A 26423-nucleotide genomic window follows, 5' to 3' on the forward strand; every position below is an offset into this window, starting at 1 on the left:
ATCTCATCCGGTCCTGATACCTTATCAACTTTAAGTAAAGATAGCCTTTCTAACACCTCCTACTTCTCAATTGTAAATTCTTCTAATGTACCAGTTACCTCCCCTCTCTTTCTGGCCTAGATAGCATCCTCTTCCTTTGTAAAGACAGATGCAAAGTATTAATTTAATACCTCCGCTATTTCTCCTGTCTCTAATGTGCAAGTCCCCTTTTTATTACTAATCGGCCCTACACTTTCTTTCACCACCCTTTTATTATTTATATGCTTATAGAAAATTTTGGGATTCCCTTTTATGTTTGTTGCCAGTCTCCTTTCATGCTCCCTCTTTGCTTTCCTTATTAGTTTTTTTTACTTCCTCTCTGGTCCTCTATATTTAGCCTGATTCACTAACGTATTTTATGCCTGACATCTGTCATACGCGCACTTCTTCCTTTTCATCTTCACCTTTATCTCTCTCGTCATCCAGGGCGCTCTGGATTTATTTGTCCTACCCTTTCCCCTTCAAGGGAATATACCCTGACATTACCTGCAATACTTTCTCTTTAAAGGTGGCCCGTTGCTCAGCCACTGTCTATTCTGCCAACTTTTGATTCCAACTCAGGCGCATTCTCATCCCATCGAAGTTGGCTTTCCCCCAATTAATTATCCCTGCTCCGGATTGTTCCCTGACCTTTTCCCTGGCCAACCCAAACCTTATGATACAATGGTCACTGTTCCCTAAATGCTCTGCTGCTGATCTTTGACCCACTTGGACCAACTCATTCCCCAGAACCAGGTCCAACAGCGCCTGCCCTCTCATTGGACTGGAAGCATACTGCTGCAGAAAATTATCTTGAACACATTCCAGGAACTCTCACCCCTCTTGTCCCTTTGCGCTATTCCGACCCCAGTCTATATTTGGGCAACTGAAGTCCCCCATTATAATTACTCTATAATTCTTGCACCTCTCTGTAATTTCTTTGCAAATTTGTTTCTCTACATCCCTTCTGCTAGTTGGTGGTCTATGTACTACACTGATCAGTGTTATTGCACCTTTTTCATTCCTTACCTCTAGCCAGAGAGATTCCATTCTTGACCCCTCTGGAACATCCTCTCTCTCCAGTACTGTAAAATACCATCTTTAATCAATACTGCCACTCCCACCCACCACCGCCACCTCTACCTCTCCCCCTCTCCACCACCCCCAACTTCTCTCCCTTTCCTGTCTCTCCTAGACATCTTGTAACCAGAAATTTTTAACGCCCAGTCCTGCCCTTCAGGTCTCTGTCGTAGCAATAATATCATAATTCCATTCGCAGCCTGTGCCTGTGGTTCACCAACCTTATTAACCACACTCCGTGCATTCACACACATGCACATTAACCCTGGTTTAGGCTTTTTTACTTTCCCTCTTACTCTGACCCCACCTAATGGGCAGGATTTTACATCCCACGGGTGGGGCGCTCGCCCGACCTCATCGCACACTCGCGCGTTATTTCGATTGGTGGGCGCGTGTGATAGTCGGCAGCACACCCGCCGACATTTTAAGGGGCTATTAGGTCCATTACTCAATGAATGAAGCAGTATTTTTTGCTGCCCTTACAGTTGGTGGGTGGGCGAATCAGCCAGGCGGGATTTGGATTTTTTTTAGGAAACCTCATCCACGGGCTGGATGAGGTTCCCGACAGTAATTCTTTAAGAAGTAAAAAAATTTAAACATCATTTTTAATATGCCCCCTGTTCGTGTGGCTGAGTCACATGCTTCTCTCACTTTTAAAATCTTTATTTTTTGAATCCACAATCCTTCAACTCCCTGAGGCAGCTCTGTGCCTTGGGTGAGCTTTCATTGCGCCGCTCCCCAGCGCTAATGCGCACACCTTCGCGCTCGGACTCTTCCGACCCTCACACTGGCAGCGCTGAGTTCCTCAGCACGCTTTTCACTCTGGCTGACCGTTAATTGGCCAGCCAGCCAGTGTGAAATCGCAGTCAGGGGCCAATCACGGGCGGTGGGCCATTTCCTGGCCCCTCCCAGGCCCACCCACTGAATATCTTACTATCGCCTACTCTAGTTCTGTACAAAACTCTCCAAGTATTGATACTACTCTCTGTTATATCCTCATTATCAGTTAATAATTCTCTACTTCCCACTGCCAGGTTTTTCTCCCTCTCCACTCTAAATTTCCCCTCAGGTTCCCAGCCCCCCTGCCAGTCTACTTTAAACCCTCCCCAACAGCATTGGAAACCTCCTCACGAGGACTTTAGTCCCAGTCCTGTTAAGGTGTAACCCGTCCTTCTTGTGCAGGTCCCACCTGCCCCAGAACCGATCTCAATGCCTGAGAAATCTAAAGCCCTCCCTCCCTACCCCATTTCCCCAGCCACGTGTTGAACTGCTCAATCTTCCTATTCTTATGCTCACCAGCACGTGGCACTGGGAGTAATCCTGAAATTACTGCTCTTGAGGTTCTGATTTTTAATCCCCTTCCCAACTCCCTAAAACCTGCTTTCAGGACCTTTTCCTGCCTATGTCATTGGTCCCAATGTGGACCATGACCTCTGGCTGTTCACCCTCCCCCAGAAGAATGTCCTGCAGTCGCTCTGTGACACCCTTGACCCTGGCACCACAGAGACAACATACCATCCTGGAGTCACGTCTACGGCCACAGGAACACCTGTCTGCTCCCCGAACTATGGAATCCCCAACCGCTATAACTCTTCCACCCTTCCTCCTCCCCTCCTGTGCAGCTGAGCCATCTGTGGTTCCACAAACTTGGCTCTTGCTACAGTCATCTGAGGAACCATCTCGCTCACTAGTATCCAGAATGGAAAAGCAGCTAGAGAGCAAGATAATTTTTAATATGCCCCTGTTCGTGTGGCTGAGTCACATGTTTCTCTAGAGGGGATTCTTGCACTACCTGCTGGTTTCTCTGAGATACTCCGGCGGTCACCCATTCCCTAGCTGCAGCGTGACCAGCACTCTAAACATGCTATGTCATCTTCAGTCTCGCACAGTGACTCCACTCGAGTTGCTCAACCTGGAGCTCAAGTTTCTGCAGCTGGTGACACTTCCTGCAGATGTAGTTATTGAGGGCACTTTGCGCCAGTATGACTTCCCACATCCCGCAAGATGCACATCCCACATGGCCGAGTTGCTTGACATACCTTAAACTTTGTATAAAGCATTCACTACAGTATGGTATAAAGTAATTCCTCACCTATCATCTCCTTTATGCCAAGTCTGGAAAGGCCTATACTTGCCAACCAAACTTAGACTTCTGTGATGTCACTTTTAGATATTATTCCTCCACTCCTGCTGTTGTCAATCCCCTGAATGCCTCTCCACTTGCGCTGTTTTCAGACTGTCAATACCTGTTGATTTATTCTTTCGTGGGGTGTGGGCGTCGCTGGCCGGGCCAGCATTTGTTGCCCATCCCTAATTGCCCTTGAACCAAACGGCTTGCTCGGCCATTTCAGAATCAACAACGTTGCTCTGTGGAGTCACATGTAGGGCCAGGTAAGGTAAGGATGGTAGATTCCCTTCCCTAAAGGGCATGAGTGAACCAGATGGGTTTTTAAACACTAAATCGACGATAGTTTTACAGCCACCATGACTGAAACTAGCTTTCAGCCCCAGACTTATTCATTGAATTGAGATTCCACCAGCTGCTGTGGTGGGATTTAGAACCAGTATCACCCCGAGCTTGGATTATTAGCCCAGCGACATTACCACAACGCCACCATCTCTCTCATAAACCACAAGGGGGGTAACAGCTACTTCCATCAGGATAAATGGTAATGTTCGGATTGATATATCAGAAAATTCCTAAACATAGCGTTGTTCCTCAAGAATAGAAATAGACTGACATGTTTGCCGATACTTCTGTAGGTAAACTGACCACTTGTATCCGTGTGGACTGCTCAGTACAAAGGAAGAAGTGCTGTGGAATGTCGACAGTTAAAAACCCTGATAAAAACTGCACAGCCTAATAGCAACATACAGAGAATATAAGCCACCAGGCTTCAGGCCCAGTCTCTACCACACCCAGCTGGGCATTGGTGGAAGTGCTACTGCAGTTTCAATGCTTCAGCTCGGGAGAAGAATATAGTGATTGTGTTACTAAACAGGCAATTGAGATTAATAATCCAGGGGGCCTGAGCTCACCCCATGGTAGTTTGAGAATTTGAATTCAGTATTTTTTTTAAAAACAAATCAGGAAACAAGATGTTATCAGTGATGCCCTTTAGGGAAGGAAGGCTGCCATCCTTAACCCATCTGGTTTGTATGTGACCCCAGTCCCAATGCTGATGGGGTTGACTCTTTACTGTCCTCTGAAGGACCCTGGCTGGACAGCAAAGAATGGACAGCAAAGACTGAGGCCATTCAGCCCGTCTGGTCTGCACCAGCTCTCTGAATAAGCAACTCACTTAGCATCATTCCCTCACCTTCTGCTCATCACCCTGCACATTCTTCCCTTTCCGATAACAATCCTATTCCCTCTTGAATGCTTCGATTGATCCTGCCTCCTCCACACTCTCAGACAGTGCATTCCAGACCTTAACCACTCACTGCGTTAAAAAGTTTCCCTCATGTCTCCATTGCTTCTTTTGCCAATTACCGTTCTCGACCCTTCCACCAATGGGAACAGTTTCTCCCTATCTGCTCTGTCCAGACCCCTCATGATTTTGAATATTTCTATAAAATCTCCTCTCAACCTTCTCTTCTCCAAGGAAAACAGTCCAGCTTCTCCAATCTATCTATGTAACTGAAGTTCCTCACCTCTGGAACCATTCTCATGAATCTTTTCTGCACTATCTCTAATGACTTCACATCTTTCCTAAAGTGCAGTGCCCAGAACTGGACGCAATACTCCAGTTGAGGCTGAACCAGTGTTTTATACAAGTTTAACATTAACCTCCTTGCTTTTAGACTCTATGCCCCTATTAATAAAACCTAGGATACTGTATTTTTTTTTAAACTGTGCTATCAACCTGTCCTGCCACCTTCAATGACTTATGCACACATACACCCAAGTTCCCCCTGCTCCTGCACTGCATTTGGAGTTTATTTTATATTGTCTCTTGATGGTCTTCCTATCAAAATGAATCACTTCACATTTCTCCATTGAATTTCATCTGCCAATTTCATTCAACCAATCTGAATACGTCCTTTTGAAGATCTACACCATCCTCCCATTGACCCGTGGGAACCTCTACTACAAACCTTTCTCCAGTCTGAAAAACATTCGCTAACCACTGCTTTCTGTTTCCTGTCACTCAGCTAATTTCACATCCATATTTCTACTGTCCCTTTTATTCCATGAGCTATAACTTTGCTCACAAGTCTGTTGTGCGGCACTGTATCGAATGCCTTTTGGAAGTCCATGTACACCACATCGATGGCATTACCCTCATCGACCCTCTTCGGTAACTCTTAGAAAAACTCCAGCAAGTTCATTATTGTTCAGTTATTTAAGGAGGCAGCTCACCACCACCTACTCAAGGGCAATTAGGAATGGGCAACAAACGCTGAGCTTGCCCACAAAGCCTACCTCCCAGGTGGGATTTTCCAGTCCCACCAGCGCCGAGATGGTCACGTGCAGAGCGGGAAAATTTGGAGGGCGGCCAAACCCCCATCCCCCAAGAATGAAACGTGGAATGACAAGATGGACACTCAGTAGGCTGCAATCCTGTTTTTTAACAGGATTTAAAGGAAAATGAATAGGGATCTTACATCTGCATTGGACATAAATTTTACCTGGAGTCAACTATACTTTTAATAGGGGGTTAGACACCGAACTCTTGACTTACACTGCAACTGAGTATAAATGATATACTCTCTGATATTGCATCTACTGCAATATTGAGCCCAAGTTGGTACAAAACTAAACTTTTTTAACTCCTGTTATGGACGGGACGGGGTTTAAGTTAAACAGCCCTGATTTCTCCTCTCCCCACCCGTCCATAAGCAGAAAGGTGTTTTTGATCTTTGACTTCCCCTTTTATAAGTGGTGGCATATTTTCCCCAGCCGTTCAGTTTTGGACTGATCCAATCCTCTATTAATAACCCCACAGAAAACTCGAGATAGGGTAAAATCAGAGGGTTAGTTTATTTTACACGCACTCAAAACGTGGGAAGAGGGTTCACAATGTCCGCCCCTTTTTGCATTCATACAATGAGGAAAAAATGGGAAGAAAGAGGTACAGGGCAAAAAACCACAGAGATGATAAGAACTATTGTTTCATGTGGGTCCAGAATCAGATGTCCAATGGTGTATTCCTTCAGAGGTTAGCATGCTGAAGCTGATGAGGGGTGATCCACTTTTCCAGTAGCACTGACTTCCATGATGGGAGAAGCACGTAGAGATGAATCAGTCTTGTAATAGGCATCGGTACAGAAGTTCAGATGTTCCAGTAGAAACATATAGATGAGGGCCAGACAATTTAAACCTGGAATGAGCTCAAGTGCTGCTACTGATGTTTTGTTGATGGAAGTTGGCATACTGCTTCTTTTAGTTTTTGGAGGGGTGGTCATGTAACATAACTCCCACTTCTTCCCCTTTGTTTGGACAAAGGGTGTATATTCCTGGTCTGGGTTCTTGAGACGGTTAATGTTTTGTCCATTAATAAGTTTCAGAGATTTCGGGGCCCCATTGTCCTTGCAGATGTATCGTCTCCACTGTCCAGGGCTCTGCCTTAGAAATGTAAAGGGTCTTTGTGCATTTCCTGGGAATTTGACTTCTGCAGTCACAGTGTCTCTTTAGAGATAACGAAGTCCTTACTGTTTTTTGAAGGCTAGAAATTCAATTTGTGTGAGTCATAGCTAGCCGGGCTTCAGTTAGTGTAAAGCCTTTGATCATTTAAAAAAATAATAATTAGCTTATAAAGTAGCCAGGATGATATAGACATATATATTTTCCTTCATGTATTTTAGACATTCTTGGTTTGTGACAAAATAGATACAAAGATGCACCTAGACATGCTATTGGCTAGAAATAATTTGGCAGGATATCATCAATGAACCAATTTTTCTTTTACAAATGCTACAGCCTAATTCAGTGACAGAGCCAAAGCCACACAAACGCTGTTGGACTTTCTGTGCCACCTTAATTCAGCAGTCATGTTAATCTCGTGTTTCTGGCGTGATTGGAAACTGTATGGTTGGATTTGTTTCATTACGTGTTGTGACATGCACCTGATGCTGTGTATCTGCTATTGCTGTCTCTCTGTCTGTCTGTGTGTGTCTCTCTCTCTGTGTCACTCTTTCTCTCTTTAAATAAAGGCTACTGTTTCATAAGTACTAACATCCACCCTTCCTTCCGTCTCCCTTTCCTTCACAGGCTGGACAATTTACTTAACATGGCCTACGGCGTGAAGAGGTAATTAATGTTCCAAAGCCGTCATGCTGGCAAAGGGCTAGAATTTAACGTTCACCCCAGTAATCCAGTTAAATATACTGGACTGTAAAAGCTTACACAGTTGACCTTTAGAACAGTAGCTATCTGATATCATGTAAATGTTTGGCAACAGACAACCCTTTTTAATTATTCCTATCAGTTACTTTTAATTGTCACGGGCTAAACCCACTCCTTCTCCATATCCCTCCTTAACATATTTATCCAATTCCATTTTGAAGGCCACTATTGAATCTGTATCCACTACCCCCCACCAGATAGAGATAGAGCCATGGTCATATTGAATGGCACAGCAGGCTCGAGGGGCCGAATGGCCTGCTCCGGCTCCTAGTTTCTATGTTCCGTTCCAAATCCCAACTGCTCCGTGAACATATTTGCCTTGTCACACACTTTGTGCCACTCGTCTTGATGTTCGCTCCAATGCGTCCTTCAGTTTGAAAATGACCTTCAGTGGCTGACACTTCTTAGCCCATCACTTCCTACTCGTTCACATTTTACTTGCAGATTCTTCGCAGACAATGTGTTAGGTTTAATTGGAATTTTCCTTTTGTCAAATCAGACAGGTGTAAAGTGCTGCTTTCCCCTCCCACTAACCCTCCACCAAAACTGCCGTGGCAATTAGCAGATAAAGGGGGGAAAATAAGTAACAGTTGTGGTAAAATTCTTCATTGTTGATAGCGGTGTAAAACTGTGCTCACAAAAGCCCTGCCTATCCCAGTCTTTGTGTTGTGAGTGTCTCTCTCTGGGCAACCGCTTATCCCCCCTCAAGGAATGGCCAGAGTTAGGATTCCAAGCTTGGAAGGCGACTTCTTTGGCCGTGATGTGCGGCTGGGATCCCCAGGATCACAGATTCCACCCTCACCGGTTGGACAGAAAAGGCCGGACTCTCCTTCGGCTGGAGTTCGAGGAACCCTTTCTATTTCCCCCCACCCACCCTCCCCAAGCCCTGAATCACGAAAACATTTCTTGCATTGATAGTGAGGGGGAGTGACCGCAAACAAATAGAATGGGTCTCTGGCACAATGCAGGCACAGTCCCTTTAAAAATCCCAATGCATATTCCACAGGCCACGAACCCACCAAGTCTATCACCCTGATTCAACCCCTGAGCATTGTGGTTGCCGATAAGTGCCAATGCTCCGTGGCAAATTCCAAGCATCTGTGGCAAGTGGATCATTTTATAATCAAAGAACAAGAGTTTTTGGTGATCAACGCACAGAAAGAGGCCATTCAGCCCACCAGGCTTGTGCCAGAGCTGGCCCATTCAACAGATTTATCTACTCACATTCCCACCTCCCCACATTCCTTCACGTTCTTCCTTTTCACATTTGTATTCGCTTCCCTTTTTTTTTTTAACCAGTGGCAGGTCTCCTTCAATAGGCACTCGTAATACCCTTTCCAACAACTTGCTGTGCGAGACAAGAAATATCCTGTAACTTGCGCCCTCGCTCTTCCAATGAAAGTCCGGTGTCTATTAACCCTTCGTGCTGCTTCACCAGCTGTTTGGGGAGAGTCCAGCGGCACTGACCCTTCTATCATGTAGCAGAAGAGGAGGCCATTCAGCCCATTGTGCCTGTGCCAACTCTTGGAAAGAGTTCCACTCCCCCAACTCATTTGGCCACGGCCCCTGCCAGATCTTTCCTTTTTTTAAATATCTCTCCGATGACCCCCCCGGGGAGCTGTGATTGAATCTCTTTCCACCACCAATTCCAGATCATAACAACTGGCTGCATATATAAAAAAAAAAAATCTCATCTGGTCCTTGAGTTAATTATCTTAAATCTGCCTCCTCTGGTTGCCAACCCACCTACCACTGGAAACAGAGGTGTCAGCTGTGGCTCAGTTCATAGCACCCTCGCCTTTGAGTCAGAAGGTTGTGGGTTCATGTCCCACTCCCGGAAACCAAGAACTGTGAATGTACTCGAAAGAGTTACATGCGATCTGTTGATAACTCGAAAGAGTTACCACTGGAAACACCTTCCCCTAATTCACTCCATCGACCACCCCTGGTGATATCGCCCTCTGTTCAACCTCCCTCAACCTCATCCCCTCCAAAAGAGATTAACCCCAGTTTTCCTTAAAGCCCCTCATGACTGGTTTCGTAATTCTGAGGGAAGATGTTACAGCGGCACGTCCGAGACAGCGTTACATGTTCACCTGTAACAGGGATGACTGGATTACATTGTTAAATTCTAGCCCAGTGTCTCATATCTTTTTTTCTCTCTCTCTCTCTCCCTCAAACTAACTTCATCTTTCCTTGGCACCGCAGGATGTTATTATTTCTCTTTCCACATCTGGTCTCTCAGCAGCATGCACTTTCATTTTGCTTCTGCCTCGACTTGTTCCGATAGCCCCAAATTTCATTTAAGCATCTGCCCTGTTTAATCCCACTAATTTGACTAGCCTGCGGTTCCATTAGCCCAGTGCTCCCTCAATGCATGTTCCTTTCGCTTCTTCTGGATCACTGCATTACTTTGCTTTTAAGGCAATAGATTGTGTTTAAGCTGTGTGAAAATACGTCCAAATTTGAGTCTCGGGTTCATTTTGATAGATCGGGTTCATCTTGAACAGCTCTTAACTGAATATGTTTCTTTAAGAACGCCAGTAGAGACACATGGTGAGTGGCGATGACATTGTCCAGGGGTGTGTGTTTGGGGAAGCGGGGGGGATTGGGGTTGGGTTGCGGTTTGGTGGGGAGGGAGGGGGTTTGTAAGGAGGAACTATTTTGAGGAACACAGCATCCTAAACTGTAAAAAAAAACAAAAGCGTCCAACTTCTTAATGCTACCTGAACCTGTATTCCGTCCTTAGGTCATATTCCAATGTGAACTGTTTAATAGTATGTACAACTGGAATTTGTCATCAGATGCTATTCCATTTCTGGAACAGCTCGACCTTGGCTTCTTTGTTGGCAATAGCTGGTCGCTCGTTAGTTCTTTGTGGTACCTCTGTGTGCAGGAACTGCTTTTTGTCCCATCACTGTGACTGGTCTCCGAATATAATTTTTGTTGTGTAGTGGCTGTGGTTATCCTGAGAATGTGACAGGGTTTTTTTTTATATATATCAGAGCAGGCTCTTTCATCCGCTGTGGCTCTGTAGTCCGCGCTCTTGCTCCTTGAGTGGACTCAATGCCCACTCCAGGGAATTCAGCACAGAATACAGACTGACCCTCCAACGCAGTACTGAGGGAGTGCCGCATTCCTGAAGCTGCTGTCCTTTTCTGTGAGGTGTCAGACCAAGGTCCTGGCCCTGCCGTCTCAAGTGGATGTGAAAATATCTATTTTAAAGAAGAGCAGGGAAGCAATATTTATCCCTCAACCAACTTCAATAATCCACAAAAAACCCAGATTATCTGGCCATTATTGCATTGCTGTTTGTGGGAGCTTGCTGTGCGCAAGTTGGCTGCCACATTTCCTACATTACAGCTGTGACTGTGCTTCAGAAAAAAAGTACTTCAAGGCCTGTAAAGCACTTTGGGACATCTGGTGGTCATGAAAGGCATTGTATAAATGCAAATCTTTCTTCTTGATCTTCACTGTTCCTTTCAGCGTTTCTCATGTTACGTGGGGTTACCACAATCCTAGTTGATCACCTTCATGTCAACCAGCATTTATTGTTTTGAAACAAAAACAGAATTACCTGGAAAAACTCAGCAGGTCTGGCAGCGTCGGTGGAGAAGAAAAGAGTTGACGTTTCGGGTCCACATGACCCTTCAACAGAACTGAAGTATAGTTAGGAGAGGGGTGAAATATAAGCTGGTTTAAGGTGGGGGGCGGGGGGAGAGAGAAGTTGAAGGTGGAGTGGTTGTGGGGACAAGCAAGCAGTGATAGGAGCAGATAATCAAAAGATGTCACAGACAAAAGGATCAAAGAGCTGTTGAAGGTGGTGATATTATCTAAGAAAAGTGCTAATTAAGAATGGATGGCAGGACACTCAAGGTACAGCTCTAGTGGGGGTGTGGTGGAAAGATTGACAAGGTATTAGTTGTAGATTTAAAAATAATGGAAGTAGGTAGGAAAAGAAGAATCTATATAAATGATTGAAAAAAAAACAAAAGGGAGGGGGAAGAAACGGGGTGGGGATGGGGGGGAGGGGGAGTTTAAGATCTAAAGTTGTTGAATTCAATATTCAGCCCGGAAGGCTGTAAAGTGCCTAGTCGGAAGATGAGGTGCTGTTCCTCCAGTTTGCGTTGGGCTTCACTGGAACAATGCAGCAAGCCAAGGACAGACATGTGGGCAAGTGTTAAAATGGCAAGCGACAGGGAGGTTTGGGTCTTTCTTGCGGACAGACTGCAGGTGTTCTGCAAAGCGGTCGCCCAGTTTGCGTTTGGTCTCTCCGATGTAGAGGAGACCGCATTGGGAGCAACGAATGCAGTAGACTAAGTTAGGGGAAATGCAAGCGAAATGCTGCTTCACTTGAAAGGAGTGTTTGGGCCCTTGGATGGTGAGGAGAGAGGAAGTGAAGGGGCAGGTGTTGCATCTTCTGCGTGGGCATGGGGAGGTGCCATAGGTGGGGGTTGAGGAGTAGGGGGTGATGGAGGAGTGGACCAGGGTGTCCCGGAGTTTTTTTTTATTTTTTTGGATTTGGCCCGTGGTTTTTACAGCCAGAGGCTCTTCCTGCCATCAGGCCTCCCCATTGGTCTGGGCCAGGGATCGGCACCAACACACACTGGCTGGACTGCACCAGAGCCTGGCTTCTTTCAAAGTCAACCAGTCTTGGGGTGGGACTGGGGCCTGGAGCCTTCAGGCAGGAGAGCTACCCACTGAGCTAGTCCAGTTCCCTTCTTTCCAGTGCACTAATGTCCTTTCTACAAAGTAATACTGAGCATTACAGACAATGTCTTGTCAAATTTCAACATCATTTCCCTGGTTTTGTGTTTGTTGTCCTTTATTTGTAGAACCCAGAATGCCTTTTGCCTTTTTGACCTGTCCTCCCATGTTTAATGATCTATTTATCAATGGGTCTCTCTGTCATTCTGCTCTGTTGAGGAAGATAGGCTCATACATTCAGCCACACAGATCTTAGTCTTTAAAAGCACTAATTGGCTGACCAAGCACCAATATGGTGGACAGGAAGCGTGTACACGTCTCCAGCTGGAAGTGTACCATCCACCATACTGGTGAAGGAGACCGGTTCCCATGACCCAAGCTTGGTCATTATCACATCGCTGTTTGTGGGAGCTTGCTGTGTGCCAATTGGCTGCCACATTTCCTACATTACAACAGCAACTTGCACTTCAAAATCACTTTCCTTCCTGTAAAGTGCGTTGGGATGTCCTGAGGTCATGAAAGGCACTACGTAAATGCAAATCTTTCTCCTTTTTTTCTCTCTCATTCTGTGACCACTAACTTTGAGAAAACGGAAAGGTCTAACTTGTGGACGTCAATGTCCTTATCCACGTTTTTCACCCTCCAACTGGTGGCAAAAACAATTACGAACAAATACTGCAATTATTGTGGTATCATGTGTTTGAAAACAATGGATCAAAACTATAAAACTTAAAAGCATATTTTGCATGTTTAATGTCCATTTGGTTAATTTGATGTTTTATATTTTCCAATTATGCGGTTCTCAGAGTCAAGTGCACCCAGTTAAGGTTTGATATGAGTTAAGAGTTAAGGTTAAGCATAGCGTAGGTGTCAAACTACCCTGTGACCCATTAATTAATTTATCTTTCATTTTAGAAGAACACTTTCTGCTGTACAAGTCTGGCATTTACATTTTCCACGTCTGGTAATTAAACAGTCTTGCTCAGAACAGTGTAGGAATAGGAAACACTGAGAAGAGTTTTCCCAGCCCGGTAAAGGTGGGTTCCTGAGAGAGCGAGGTGGGAAAACCCCTTGAAACTGATGATGTTCAGGTTTCTGGCATGATCCTGCCCCCTTGCAGCTTTCCCTGAGGCCAGACGGTGAAGTAGGAAATCAGTTGCCAATCTTTTTATACAACAACACTTATGTCTACCTCCTCCCTACCCTATCCCAAGGGTCCCAGCCGTCTCTCTTTATATGTACTCAGGGTACTTAAGCAATCAATGCCCTTCACCTGTGTATCCTTAACCTTGATAATACAATTAATATACCATTAACACCCCTCACCATCTGGTGGTAAAGTAATTGGGATGATTAAAAAGGCATTTAGAAGCCTTTTAAAATGTGAATTCCTTCTTTCCCAGCAGCGCAGAGCTGCTTCTGCGCAGTGGGAAGAGCTGCTGCAATGAAAGTGGCGAGCTGGGTAGAGCTCAGTAGAGCTCCCAGCATGGCCAGGTGAGAGGCTGCTGTTCAAAGCACTTCTCTCAGAATGTTTTCACTGTTTGACAGGCGAGTGATAACTTCTTGGAAGGTACTTGACCTGTCGAGCACTTTACTGACCTTCAGCTGCACTCCACTGATGCCAGCCTTCACCACCGCATAGGACCAGCAGATTCAACTGCACCTTCCACCTCTGATGAGGGTCACCAGCAGAGAACACGCCACTGCCAACAGCTCCAGCAGTAGCAGGAGCAACATCAGCAGAATCTCCAGCTGCCTTCTACCCTGCTGCCTCCCCCTCCACAGACCAGATGGAGTGGAGCACCAGATCCAGCTCGAAGATGGCAAGGCCCCAACACAGGGTCTGCAGGCAGAGGATCAGCTCTCCTGACATGTCTGAGCACTAGTCCTTCCGGAGGCTCCGGCTCTTACAGCAGGTCACCAGCATCAGCATCCTCCTGCAACAAGACCTCTTTCTCAGTGAAGCAGCTGGGCGTGCATTGCCAGTGACTGATAAGGTACCAGCCACTGGAGGGCCCCACCACCACCCCCTTCCCCCACCCTGCCTCTCGCCAAGCTGTGTGCTCTCTTCACCTGCAAGGAGAGAAAGCAGAGGGCTGTGAGGGTTCGCGATGGTGCATGTCTGGAGAGGAGGGAATCACCTCCTCCTAGGTGTACTACCTCCAGTTTGGAGGGAGCGCACTCAGTCTGATCACTTCCTCGGCCAATCCCATCCAAGCCTGGTGGGTAGGGGAGGCTGTCCTCTTCCTCCTGTCCTTGGGAGAGATCACCTCACTCCTCCCCCTCAGATCCCACAGCAGGACCTCCGGGAAAGGGTGAGACACCCAGGGAGCAGCCCTCCCAGCTCTTAGCGTCATTCCTGAGGTCGCTGAAGCTTGAAAAATCCAAGTGCTGGTGCGTCCTTGTCACCCAGGCTGTCGTTCCGCCCCACCCCCCAACCTCCCTGATTGGCTGGGGAGATCGGAGCTGGGGTGGTAATTAGTTCGCTCTGAGTAAGAACTAATGCCAGGTGCAAGAATTAATGAGCCAGATTCCCCACCCAAAAACGGCTCTGTCATTCATTTCGACTTGAGTTCAGGGGCATTGGTAATCTTGCTCCCTATGTTACATACATCTGCAGCTCAGCTCTCGAACAATGGTGAATCATCTGTCATTAGCTTGGACAGAACCAAGACTGTGCACTGCAAAACAAGTTATCATGATATTTTCTCCCATGCTCGTGCGTAAATAGCTTGCTCTTAAATTGCTTTATCTGTGTTGCAGTCGATGACTCATCCTCCGATTTTTTTCCATTAACTCAGGAGTTCCCTGAGCTTCTTATTCTCTCTCCTGCTCCGTCTCCTCACCGCTGGCCCCCTCCTCCCCATTACCCACTTTTGTTTCTGGTGATTCACTGACTGGTTATCAATTAGATTATAGACATACAGATTGCAGAACCTGCAATTTTCTCCCAGTGAAATGACCAAATCGTATTTTAACTCTCCTCCAAGATGCAGGTCTAGCAAGGCTCGAGTGGCACTGACTAGCTGGGCCGAATGGCCTGTTTCTGCGCGGTACATTCTATACACCATGCAGAAAAGGTCTGACCAGCAACAACAGCAATTAGCTGTAATGGTTCTATCCATAATCCTTTCAATCAGGGATATCTTTGGTCCACTATCTCTATTGCTTTCATACAACATCTTATCATATCTCATGAAATTCTCCGTGCAGTTTGCGTACAATGAATTTGAAAGCTTCAGATACGCTGAAGTGTCTAACTTCAACATCTCCTTATTTGCTAAGTATGTCTCCACAATGATTGGTTTCCTCCTTTGTGCCCTCAACAACTCAATGCTGCTGGTCTGAACAACTCTTCAATATTACTTCCGAACACTGGAATCTTCTTTCTTGCAACCCTGTACAAGATTCAGGGAACTGTTGGTCATCCCATCGACAATACTGCTTTCTCCAGCCTCCATTACCCTATCTCTATGACAACCTGGCTTGTCTTTCTCTATATAATCGATACTGCTCGGATACAATGCTTCCCTGAATCCTCACAAAATAGATGCAGCGGAAGGAAGCCACTTTTTTTATTCTTTCACAGGATAAGGGCACCGCTGGCAAGGCCAACATTCGTTGCCCATCCTTTGAGAAGGTGGTGGTGAGCTGCCTTCTTGAACCGCTGCTGTCCCTGTGGTGTAGGTACACCCACAGTGCTGTTAGGAAGGGAGTTCCAGGATTGTGACCCAGTGACAGTGAAGGAACGGCCGATATATTTCCAAGTCAGGATGGTGAAGCTTGGAGAGGAACTTGCAGGTGGTGGTGTTACGTTCCCATGCATCTGCTGTCCTTGTCTCTAGGTAGTAGAGGTCGCAGGTTTGGAAGGTGCTGTCAAAAGAGCCTTGAGTTGCTGCAGTGCATCTTGTAGATGTTACACACTGCTGCCACTGCATGCCAGTGGTGGAGGGAGTGAATGTTTAAGGTGGTGGTTGGTGCGCCAGTTAAGCAGACTGCTTTGTCCTGGATGGTTTTGAGCTTATCGGGTGGGCTTATCATCCAGGCAAGTGGGGAGTATTCCATCACACCCCTGACCTGTGCCTTGTAGATGGTGGACAGGCTCTGGGGAGTCAGGAGGTGAGTTACTCACTGCACAATTCGTAGCCTCTGACCTGCTCTTGTAGCCACAGAGTTTATATGACTAGTCCAGTTCAGTTTCTGGTCATTGGTAACCCCCAGGATGTTGATAGTGGAGGATTCCATGATGTTAATGCCATTGAATGTCAAGGGGAGATGGTTAGATTCTCTCTTATTGAAGATGGTCATTGCCTAGCACTTGTCTGGCGCGAAACTCACTAGCCACTTATCAGCGTAAGCCTGAATGTTGTGCTATCTTAGCCCACTCATCCAGGCTAGAAAATATGCTTCCTTCCATCACATCCTGAAACTTGAATCTTGAATGAAGATGTTTGTTCGTCCACTACCCAACCTGGAAGACTATTGCACTTGCTTAAAACCCTTTGCATAATGTCTATCTTTAAATGCCCTTTAACCAGTTTTAACCTGATGCCAATGCTCTCTATTGCCCTGATTTACCTTCTGGCAAAGCTCTGGATTTATCTATACCATTTAAAATCACGTAGACTTCTACAATAACCCCCTCCCCCTCAGTTGCCTGGCTAAAGCACCACAGGTTCCCCAAACAGGTTGCATCACAATTTAACCCTTATGGTGCCAGAGATCAGAGTTGTGGCTATTCTCGGCATTGTCCTGATGGCTGAATGTTTAACCAAATATTAAGTACAGTAGTTAAGATATAGTAGGAACTGAACACTGAACAGTTCTGGCCATAATGTCCTCCAGTTTGTACTCAACAGATCTGGCAGAATAATTTAACATTCTATTTATTGTTTTTCCCTGATGATCAGCATTTCAAATGCTGAATCTTCCATGGCACTCGGACACTTTGCATACTTTTAACTATTTCCACTCCATCCGTGGCATTTTGTGCAGTTATGCATTTCATTCCGTCTATTTTCCTGCCCTGGTGTAGAATCTCACGTGCGTTGGCTTTGAATTTTATCTGACACTGCTTTACACTTTTTGCGCACTTGATCTACTGCTTTCGCGAGTCCTTGGCATGTGAAACAGCTCCCATATCCTTTCCCATCCCCAGATTTCAGCATTTTTACTTGGAGTTTCCAAAATCCGAGTCGCTCATGTAGTCGAAGGACAAAGATTCCCCAAGATCTATGGAATTCATTGCCACAGAAGGCTGTGGAGGCCAGGTCATTGAGTGTATTTAAGACCGAGATAGATAGGTTTTGATTGGAAAGGGGATCAAAGGTTATGGGGAGAAGGCGGGAGGACGGGGTTGAGAAACTTATCAGCCATGACTGAATGGCGGAGCAGACTCGATGGGCCGAATGGCCTAATTTCTGTTCCTGTGTCTTATGGTCTTATGGTCTTAAGATCAATTCATGGACATTCCATTTAGCTGATCTCCTATCCTGGCATCACTCGCCAACTAGTACCAGTGGCCTGCCTTCCATTGACCAATTTCTTATCCACACTCAGGTCTTACCTTCAACTCCCATTGTATTTAGTTTCCTTGCATCCTTTGGTGTGGAACTTTATCAGTGACTTCTTTTCTGGAAATCCAGCTAGATTGCTGTATACTGTTCCTCAGTGTCCTCCTGGGACATTACTTCCTCAAAAATGTCCAAGGAGATTTGGCTACTAAAATCTTCTTCGAAATCCCCCTTCTCATTCCTTATATACTTTACAAGCTCTCTCCTGGCTGCATCGTCACTGTTGTAACCAAGACTCGCTACACACTCTTCTCCTCTAACGTGTTTTTTCACAACCTGTTAATCTACTTATACCTCGGATGAGGTAGATTTCTGACCTGCATTTGGAGGTGAAACTGTTGTTGTGAATTAAATATCTGTTAAGTGTCATTAAATGGCTCTGAAGAAGAGCTCGAAACGTTAACTCTGTTTCTCTCTCCGCAGATGCTGCCAGACCTGCTGAGTTTTTCCAGCATTTTTTTGGTTTTATTTCAGGTTTCCAGCATCTGCAGTATTTTGCTTTTATTACCATATAAATGCAAGTTTATGTTTCCTCATCAAATGAAGTATATGAAATGGCCTATACTAATTTAGCTGTCAACATTGGAAATTTGGTTCAATAATTTCAGATCAGTCTTTAATTATAAAACTAGCATAAATGCTTTCACTTTGAAATGATACTGAACTTAGGTATGAGGTAAAATTACTGGGAATATTCCGCCACTGCTGGGAATGTTCACCCTGAGGTATGAAAACACTCTTTGGACGACAGAATGAGCCTCTAGTGGAACAGTTACTTTGATGGGACGTGACCATTTGAAGCCAATGTTAGTTCAGTATCGCAAGAGCAATGTGATTCGATTTGTTCTTGGTGTCGCTGGGGTTTTCTTGCAGAATGGAAAGTTTCCCTGTTAGATGCTCAGGAAATTTGAGCTGGAACAAAGCAACCCAATTAGCGTTATATTGGATGTCCATCTCCAATTTTTTGCTTGTCCCTCAGGATGCAGTGTTGTAATCCTTAACGTGCAGCACATGCACACAGAGCACTTGACTTCTTCCACATAGCAGGACAAGGGCAGCAGGCGTGTGGGAACCACCACTGACGCCCGAGTTACACACCATCCCCCCCACTTGGACATACATCACCTGCTCCTTCATCATCGCTGTGTCAAAACCCTGGAACCCCCTGCCTAAAGGAGCAATGACAGTGCCCTCACCACATGAACTGTAGAAGGCCAACCACCACACTTTGTATAGGGCAACTAGGGATGCTGCAATAAATGCTGGCCTTGCTAGCAATGCTCGTTTCTCAAGAATGTCTTTGTGTTTTTTTTTAAAGTGCTGATTTGAATATTCCTCTGGTTCAACCTTGCCAGAGATGCCACTTTGGACAGGATATTAAGCTGTATAACTATTGCAGCAGTCAGGTGTACACTGAAGCTCCCACGCCACTTTTTTGAGGAAGGTTTCCCAACTTTTCAGGTCAACGGTCCTCCCTCAATGTAACACCATCAAAACCAGCTAACCTAGTCATTTCACGAATTGCTATTTGTCAGGCTTCACTCCATGCAAATTGGCTGTACGTTCACCTATTAAACAACAGCTACAATTCAAAAGTAGCTCATTGGGCGTACAGCACTTTGAAACACTTTGAGATGCACTGAGGCGCTATTTAATGCAAAATACTCCCATCGAAACAACAATGTCTAAATTCTATTTGATTATATTACAAATAATGTGTATACCACATGCGGCGTATATCAGAATAAATATGAGAAAAATATAATTTTGCCAATAAATTTTATTTATTGCTTTCTTTCCTTTATCAACATTTAAGAAATTAATCTTGCCCATGATTTGCATTTAGATATGAAATTATACACAACACAGTCGTGAAGTAGTCTCAAGACTCTTAAGGAAAATTAGTTTTAGCCCCAAAAAAAGTGCACTGAGATTGAAATTTCAGCCTAATTCGAGGCTTGCTGCAGGTAACTGAAATGTAATACTGATCCCAGTACGCTTAGTGAGAACTCTGAGTGCCTCCTGAGAATGGAATTTTGATTGCTACCCTAATCTGCCAAATGTATCCTGGGATCACTGGGGTTTTATGATTGGTGCATCCATTCTCCAAAGGTGTCCTTCAGTTTGATGTTCCTGACTGGAGCCATTAGATGAGTGAGTTAGAACCTGTCCTTCCCTTTTTGGCACCAGAGTTTGATTCCAGTCTAGACTGGTGGGATAAACATCTCTGCTCTGTGCTTGTTCTAAGTATCAATGGGACATGGATTTTAACAGACTCATTGTGGGTCTTAGTGAGCCCACTGTTCGAAATTGCTGGTGATTATCGTAATATGCCTTTAAGGGGATTGCAGTATGACATCACTAGAAAGGAAGTGTGTCATGCAATCCAGTTTTGGTTTCACTGTTGCTTTCAACAGAGCACACGCGCACATACACACACACACAAACACATAGCTCTACTGCTGGTGTCTTTAAGCTTTCTGCCCATGTATATCTGTTCACATGTGTCTAGAATTAATAAATGAACCCACAACATGCTTACCCAATCCCTTATGACTGATTGGTACTTTTTATATCATTACAACGCACACAACAGTAAGCTGCTGCTAATGGATATCAAAAGGGAAATCATCCATTTTGACAATCTAGAAAAAAAAGCTTGCATTTATATAGCTCTGTTCACAACCCAGGACAGCCCAGGCTGATTTACAGCCAAAAAGCGCTTTTTTTTTAAGTGTTCTACTTTAGGAAGCATGGCAGCCAATTTGCGCACAGCAAGCTCCCACAAACATCAATCTGCTAATAACAAGATAGACTGTTTAAGTAGTTGGTTGCGGGATTAATATTGGCCAGGACCCCAAGGAGCGCGCTACCCTGCTCTTCTTCAAATAGTGCCAAGGGATCTTTCACACCCATTTGAGATGGCCCCAGTTAAACATCACATTTGGAAGGCAGCACCTTTGACAGTGCAGCACTCCCTCAATACTACACTGGGAGTGCCAGAAGGAGCAATTGCTTGTATTGCTCTCAAATTTCCAAAAGATTAAATGAGTTTTAGTTGGTAGAAAGAAAGACTCGCACTTATATGGCACCTTTCACAACCTCGGGGGGTCCAAAAGTCCTTATAGCTCTGTTGTAATGTAGGAAATGCGGCAGCCAATTTGTGCACAGCAAGATCCCACAAACTGATATGACCTGATAATCTGGTGGTTGAGGGATCAATATTGACCAGGGCACCAGGGATAATTCCTCTCCTCTCCTTCAAAATAGTGCCAAGGGACCAGAGCAGGCAGATGATGGGGCCTTGGTTTAACATCTCATCTGAAAGAAGGTGCCTCTGACAGTGCAGCACTCCCTCCGTACTGCATTGAGAGTGTCAGCCTAGATCATGAGTTCAAGCCTCTGGAATGGGGATGTGATCTCTAACTCAGAGGCATGAATACTACCCACTGAGACACAGCTACTAGTTAATTATAAATGTTGTTTTAGCACTGACACATATGCATCCATACCATTGTCAAGAACGACTTTGTCCTCTAGTAACTGTGAATTCCAAGATCATTTTGTTAAATTGAGTGTTACTGTCATGAGGAAAGAGATTACACTGAAGCAAATTAAGTGTTTCTTTATCTAAAGTCTACATACTTCAGCACAATCATTGCACTCTTTAATCAGGTTGTTCTCAAGGCCGCACCTATTGTCAATCCCTAGTTGTCCTAAGAGAGGCTGAGGATGGGTCTTTTTTTCTGAATAGCAACCAGGTGTCTCACTAGCCTACAGCAGAGGGCATCAAGAGTCAACAATGGAGTGTGAGGCTGAAGTGATGTGCGGGCCAGATGCTAAGTGACAAGAGTGAGCCAGCTGGGTTTTAGGAACAATCCACTGGCAAATTTTACAGTCATTGTTTTTTTCTTTCTGAATGTCTGCTCACACATTACCAGATTTTATCGAATTCAATAGCACTCCTCATTGTGGTGGAATTTGAATGTGTGATGTCTAGACTGTTAGTCTGGTGTTGTACAGCTATGTGCCTAGTTTTAAAGTGTAGGCTTTTCCTAAGGGTGTATGTTATCCACTCAACTGACCTCCTAGGTGGCAGTACCCATTTAAAGTGTTTGTGAGGGATTTTAGTTTCTTCCTTTCCCTGATCTCTTTGCATGGTGGTCAACGGCAGTCGGCTTCCTCCCACTCCATTCCCCCTCTGAACTAGCTGCTCGAAGGTACAGGGCCTAGGGTTCTCCTCTGTACTTTGTTCAGTACCTAGAGTATGGATCAGTCAGGACCAACCAGTCTTCTGGCATGACACATCTGACACTGCCCACTTGAATTGGATGAGGTCCACATGACACCAAGTCACATCAGTGTAAGACAGTCGGTAATAAATCCAATCGGGAATTCAGGAGAAACGTCTTTACCCATGAGAGTGGTGAGAATGTGGAACTCGCTGCCACAGGGAATGATTGACGTGGAATTAAGGGAAAGCTAGTTAAGTGCATGGGGGAGAAAAGAGTAGAACATTATGCTGATAGTGTTAGATGAAGAGGGGGTGAGGGGAGGCTTGTGTGGAACATAAACACCAGCAAGGAGCAGTGGGATCTTGTGGGAGAGACTAGAACTAGGGGACATCGTTTAAAAATAAGGGGTCTTCCATTTAAGATGGAGGTGAGAAATTTATTCTTTCAGAAGGTCCTGAGCCTTTGGAACTCTCTTCCCCAGAGAGCGTTGGAGACGGGGTCATTGGATATTTTTAATGCAGAGGCAGATAGATTCTTCACAAGGGAGTCAAAGGTTATCGGGGGTAGGCAGAAATGTGGAGTTGAGGCCACAATCAGATCAGCCATGATCTTATTGAATGACAGAAGAGGCCAGAAGGGCCGAATGGTCTACTCTTGCTCCTCATTCGTATGTTTCTATGTTCGTATGGATGGTCTGTTTCTGTGCCGTAAGGCCTGTGTAGCTTTGTCCAATCATCTAAGTGATCCACTAATTCACCAACAAACTCAGACATGACCTCAACACCAAATTCAACATTAAGGGATGCTGTTGGTCCCTTCAACAGGAGACCTGCCTTGCCAATATCAAATATAACATTTCCGTATAATTGGACCCTGCTTTGCCAGCAGTATAGAGGCAGAAACAACTGCGGTATTAGCAAAGCTCCCTGCAGACTCTGTAACTGAAGAACTGGGGAGAAATGTCTTCTTGCACGAAAGATGTAGATGTGAGGAAAGGTTGGGACAATATTTGTAGAACAATGGGTCAGATGGGTATAACCAGTATGTGCTGCACAGATAGTGTTAGATAAAGAGCGATTGATCGGGAGGCTCGTGTGGAGCATAATCACCAGCAAGGGCTAGTTGAATCTTGAGGGAGAGACTAGAATTAGGGGACACGGTTAAGAGGGGCTCCCATTTAAGATGGAGATGAGGAGAAATTTATTCTCTCAGAAGGTCCTGAGTCTCTGGAATTCTCTTTCCCCAGAGAGCGGTGGGGGTGGGGTCATTGGATATTTTTTAAGGCAGAGGTAGATAGATTCTTCACTAACAAGGGAATCAAAGGTTATCGGGTTGAGATAGATGCATCCAAAGAAGATTATGGTCCCCGTTCTGGTATCTGCAGCGTCATGACTGCACCTGGAGGGAGATGCACTGCATTCTGATTGTACATGAGCGATGCCACGGGAGGTCTATAACTAGATAAGCCTTGAACGGTGTATCTGCTGATGCTGGGCTATGTGACTATTTTTGTGTGTGAAGTGGTAGAAAATCTGATTCACACCCAAGCAGCCCTCTCTCTCTGTCCACCAGGTTCTCTCCGATCACAATCGAAGGGATGACGAGCCTCGCTGGCGTGAATCTCTCGGGCCCCACGGGCACCGGCTGGTGCATCTTTGTGTACAACCTCTCCCCCGAGGCGGACGAGAGCGTCCTCTGGCAGCTGTTTGGGCCCTTTGGGGCGGTCACCAACGTCAAGGTCATCCGCGACTTCAACACCAACAAGTGCAAAGGCTTCGGCTTCGTCACCATGACCAACTACGATGAGGCGGCCATGGCTATCGCCAGCCTGAACGGCTATCGCCTCGGCGACCGGGTCCTGCAGGTGTCCTTCAAAACAAGCAAGACACACAAGTCGTGAGGGTGCCCACAGGGGCACCAGAGAGAGAGCGAGAGAGAGAAAGAGAGAGAAAGAGAGAGAGATTAAAAACACACACACACACACACACACACACACACACAACAGAAGCACCCTCCGCAACATAAACATTATATATATATAAAAAAAACAAAAAAAAAGTCAAGCAAAATAACCAGTACGCCACCAAACACACACAGCAACAGAACAAAACACACACACACACAAACACACACACAAACACACAATAAAAAAACAAAAAACATCCATTAATATACCTGGGCTTACAGAGAAAAAAAAAAACAGACTTTTTGAAGAGCCAGTGTTAGCGTTATATTGATACAGGACATCTTACAACAAATAACGAGGAAGCAATTTCATAAACAACTTTGAATACTTTTTTCATAGCTCTTACTATATGAATATAATACGTATAAAACAATACTACGCAGGGGGTTTTAACCCAGCCTAATATTAATAATAATACTTATAACTACCTTCCTTGAAGGTGATTATCTCTTGTAATGATGGGCAGAACAGAAAGCTGGGAAACTTAGAACGTTTCACAAAAGACCTGTTTTCAGAAGTGTCGTGTGGTTGCAATTGATATATAAAAACAAAAAAATCTTTTCAAGGGGAATATTTATGAATTGCAGCTCATTAATTAATTTACCTTTTTTTCTCTTTTTCCTGTTCCTTCCACGGTTTTTATTAACTGAGATCAAAAAAAAAGGAAAGTGCAATACCGTCTAGCAGAACACCGGAGCTCTGTCAGACACTGAAGTGCATTAACCGTAGATTAATTGTCCGACGTCTTCACTAACCTAACTCGCCAACTTCTGCTGAGTGTTCCGTGTGGTGAGAGGCATTTCCCACTTTGTAAGCTTTTTGCAAAGAGCTCGGGTGCCTAGCTAGGAATATCTGGGGTGAAAGCTATTTCTGTGGTGATCCTGTTGGTAGGGAACTGGTTATTTTTTGTGACTCGATGCCTAAGACAAAACGTAGTAGCTGCTGCGGCTTATTTACTCTGTTCCTGAGCCCTGGGTCAGACACCCTCCAGAAGCCCGAGTGAGGTCCACTTCCCCAGGAAGAAAAACAATTGCACAAAGGCAAAAGTGGACTTTTCCACCGTAGGGGCAGTGCACGCTTTAATCGATTGCCTCTGTGAGTTAACCTATTTCCTTTTCAAATAGGGTAGAGTTTCCCCCTTTAATAAGTCATCTTAGTCATTTTAAAGTGGCAGTGCCCCATTTTTACACACAAAAAGAAACACACTGGTGGGCTTTTTTTTTTATTATATAGGCTCTTTTAAAAAAAAAATAATAATAATGATGTGGGAAAACCTTTGCAAACAATGTTACGGCGTTGACCAAAACAAAATTGGTGTGTAAAACGGAGGGCAGCCTTTGCAACGTTTGGGTGTCTCCTGGGGCAATTTTGACTAGGTGTGAGCATCTTTTATAGAGACTTATAAACTCAGAGGCTGAAAGCTGAATATTTTACTGTCTGCTTTTCTTGCACTCCCTGGTTTTAACCTGTTCTCTCTGGTTATCTATTTTAAGCCAAAGTCTTTAGATTGCCAATGCGACTGCCCTAGTCTGTCACCCCCCACCTCAACCCCATGGAGAACTCACTCCGAAAGCGACACTACCACCAATTTTGTTGGACACAATTGAAGTTTCTTCATAGGCATAACTAATGGATCCTGTCAAACTGAACTTTCAGGAGAACAGATAATGTAAAAAAAAAATGTTCTTTGATAGCCTTATATTTATAAACGCTAAAATAAAAGCATGCACCTCTTTCATATTTAAACATGAGCTGTTTTCATGGCAACGCATAGCAAGTATAAGAAGGGGAAATGCTTGACCAATGCCTTGCTGGGAAAGCCCTTGCACTCCTCGCCCTCCCCAGGGTTTGCTCGTCTGTCTCCTTGTGTGTGGGAGAGGGGGCTGGTGGTTTAGTGCAGTCTGCTGGGGAGAATTGTTCAGTCCCTTTTACAGAAAGATTGCAGTTGACTGACTCGACCAGCCTCACTTAAACGCCGCCGCCTTCACCTCAGGGCCACCAGGTTGTGACCAAGGTCCGAATCCTGGGTGTCCCATCTTCCCTCTCCTGTCACCTCCAGTTCCTCACGCCCTCTCCCTCAAACTCCACTGACTTGGCATCACCCGCCTTCCAGTGAGTGTCCATTTGGATTCCTGTCAGTCTCCTGTCATTGTTGAAGCATAATTACCAAAAAAAACACACACTCCAATGGCAACACTGAAGATGGGAAAAGGCGGATTTCGCCCTCCGTTCTACATGGGAGGCCTTTAGGCTGATGTAAGGTCTCCGTCTTATTCCTGAACAGCCAGGACATGTTGCAGGAATGTGACAAACACTTTTCCTGTGGTCTGCTTTCCTCTAGTGCTCTCTCATTTGAAGACATGACATTCATTCTATCCATCCCAGAAAGAGCAAAGGCTGCATGATCTCCATTGGGAAACAAATCCCAGATCTTTCAGCCCTTTGTCAATAGGTTCAACCAACAGACCTACATTATACCGCACAATGTGCCACTT

General features: G+C 45.1%; 1 protein-coding gene across 6 annotated transcripts in view; it reads left to right on the forward strand.

Moving 5' to 3' along the window:
- Positions 1-26090, forward strand: part of LOC144668953 (ELAV-like protein 2) — a 194870-nt gene extending 168780 nt beyond the window's left edge. For 3 of the 6 annotated variants that reach the window (XM_078531453.1, XM_078531455.1, XM_078531454.1), the window contains exons 6-7: positions 7313-7351; positions 23514-26090. In XM_078531453.1, coding sequence (XP_078387579.1) covers positions 7313-7351; positions 23514-23862 — 388 coding nt within the window. In that variant the 3' untranslated portion in view covers positions 23863-26090. Of the gene's footprint in view, positions 1-7312; positions 7352-9937; positions 10004-23513 lie in introns of all 6 variants that reach the window. The other 3 variants (XM_078531458.1, XM_078531456.1, XR_013573568.1) reach the window with 2 other exon arrangements.
- Positions 26091-26423: the final 333 nt, after the last annotated feature.

Source organism: Cetorhinus maximus, chromosome 28 (assembly GCF_964194155.1).
Source record: "Cetorhinus maximus chromosome 28, sCetMax3.hap1.1, whole genome shotgun sequence".
Classification (NCBI taxonomy): domain Eukaryota; kingdom Metazoa; phylum Chordata; class Chondrichthyes; order Lamniformes; family Cetorhinidae; genus Cetorhinus; species Cetorhinus maximus.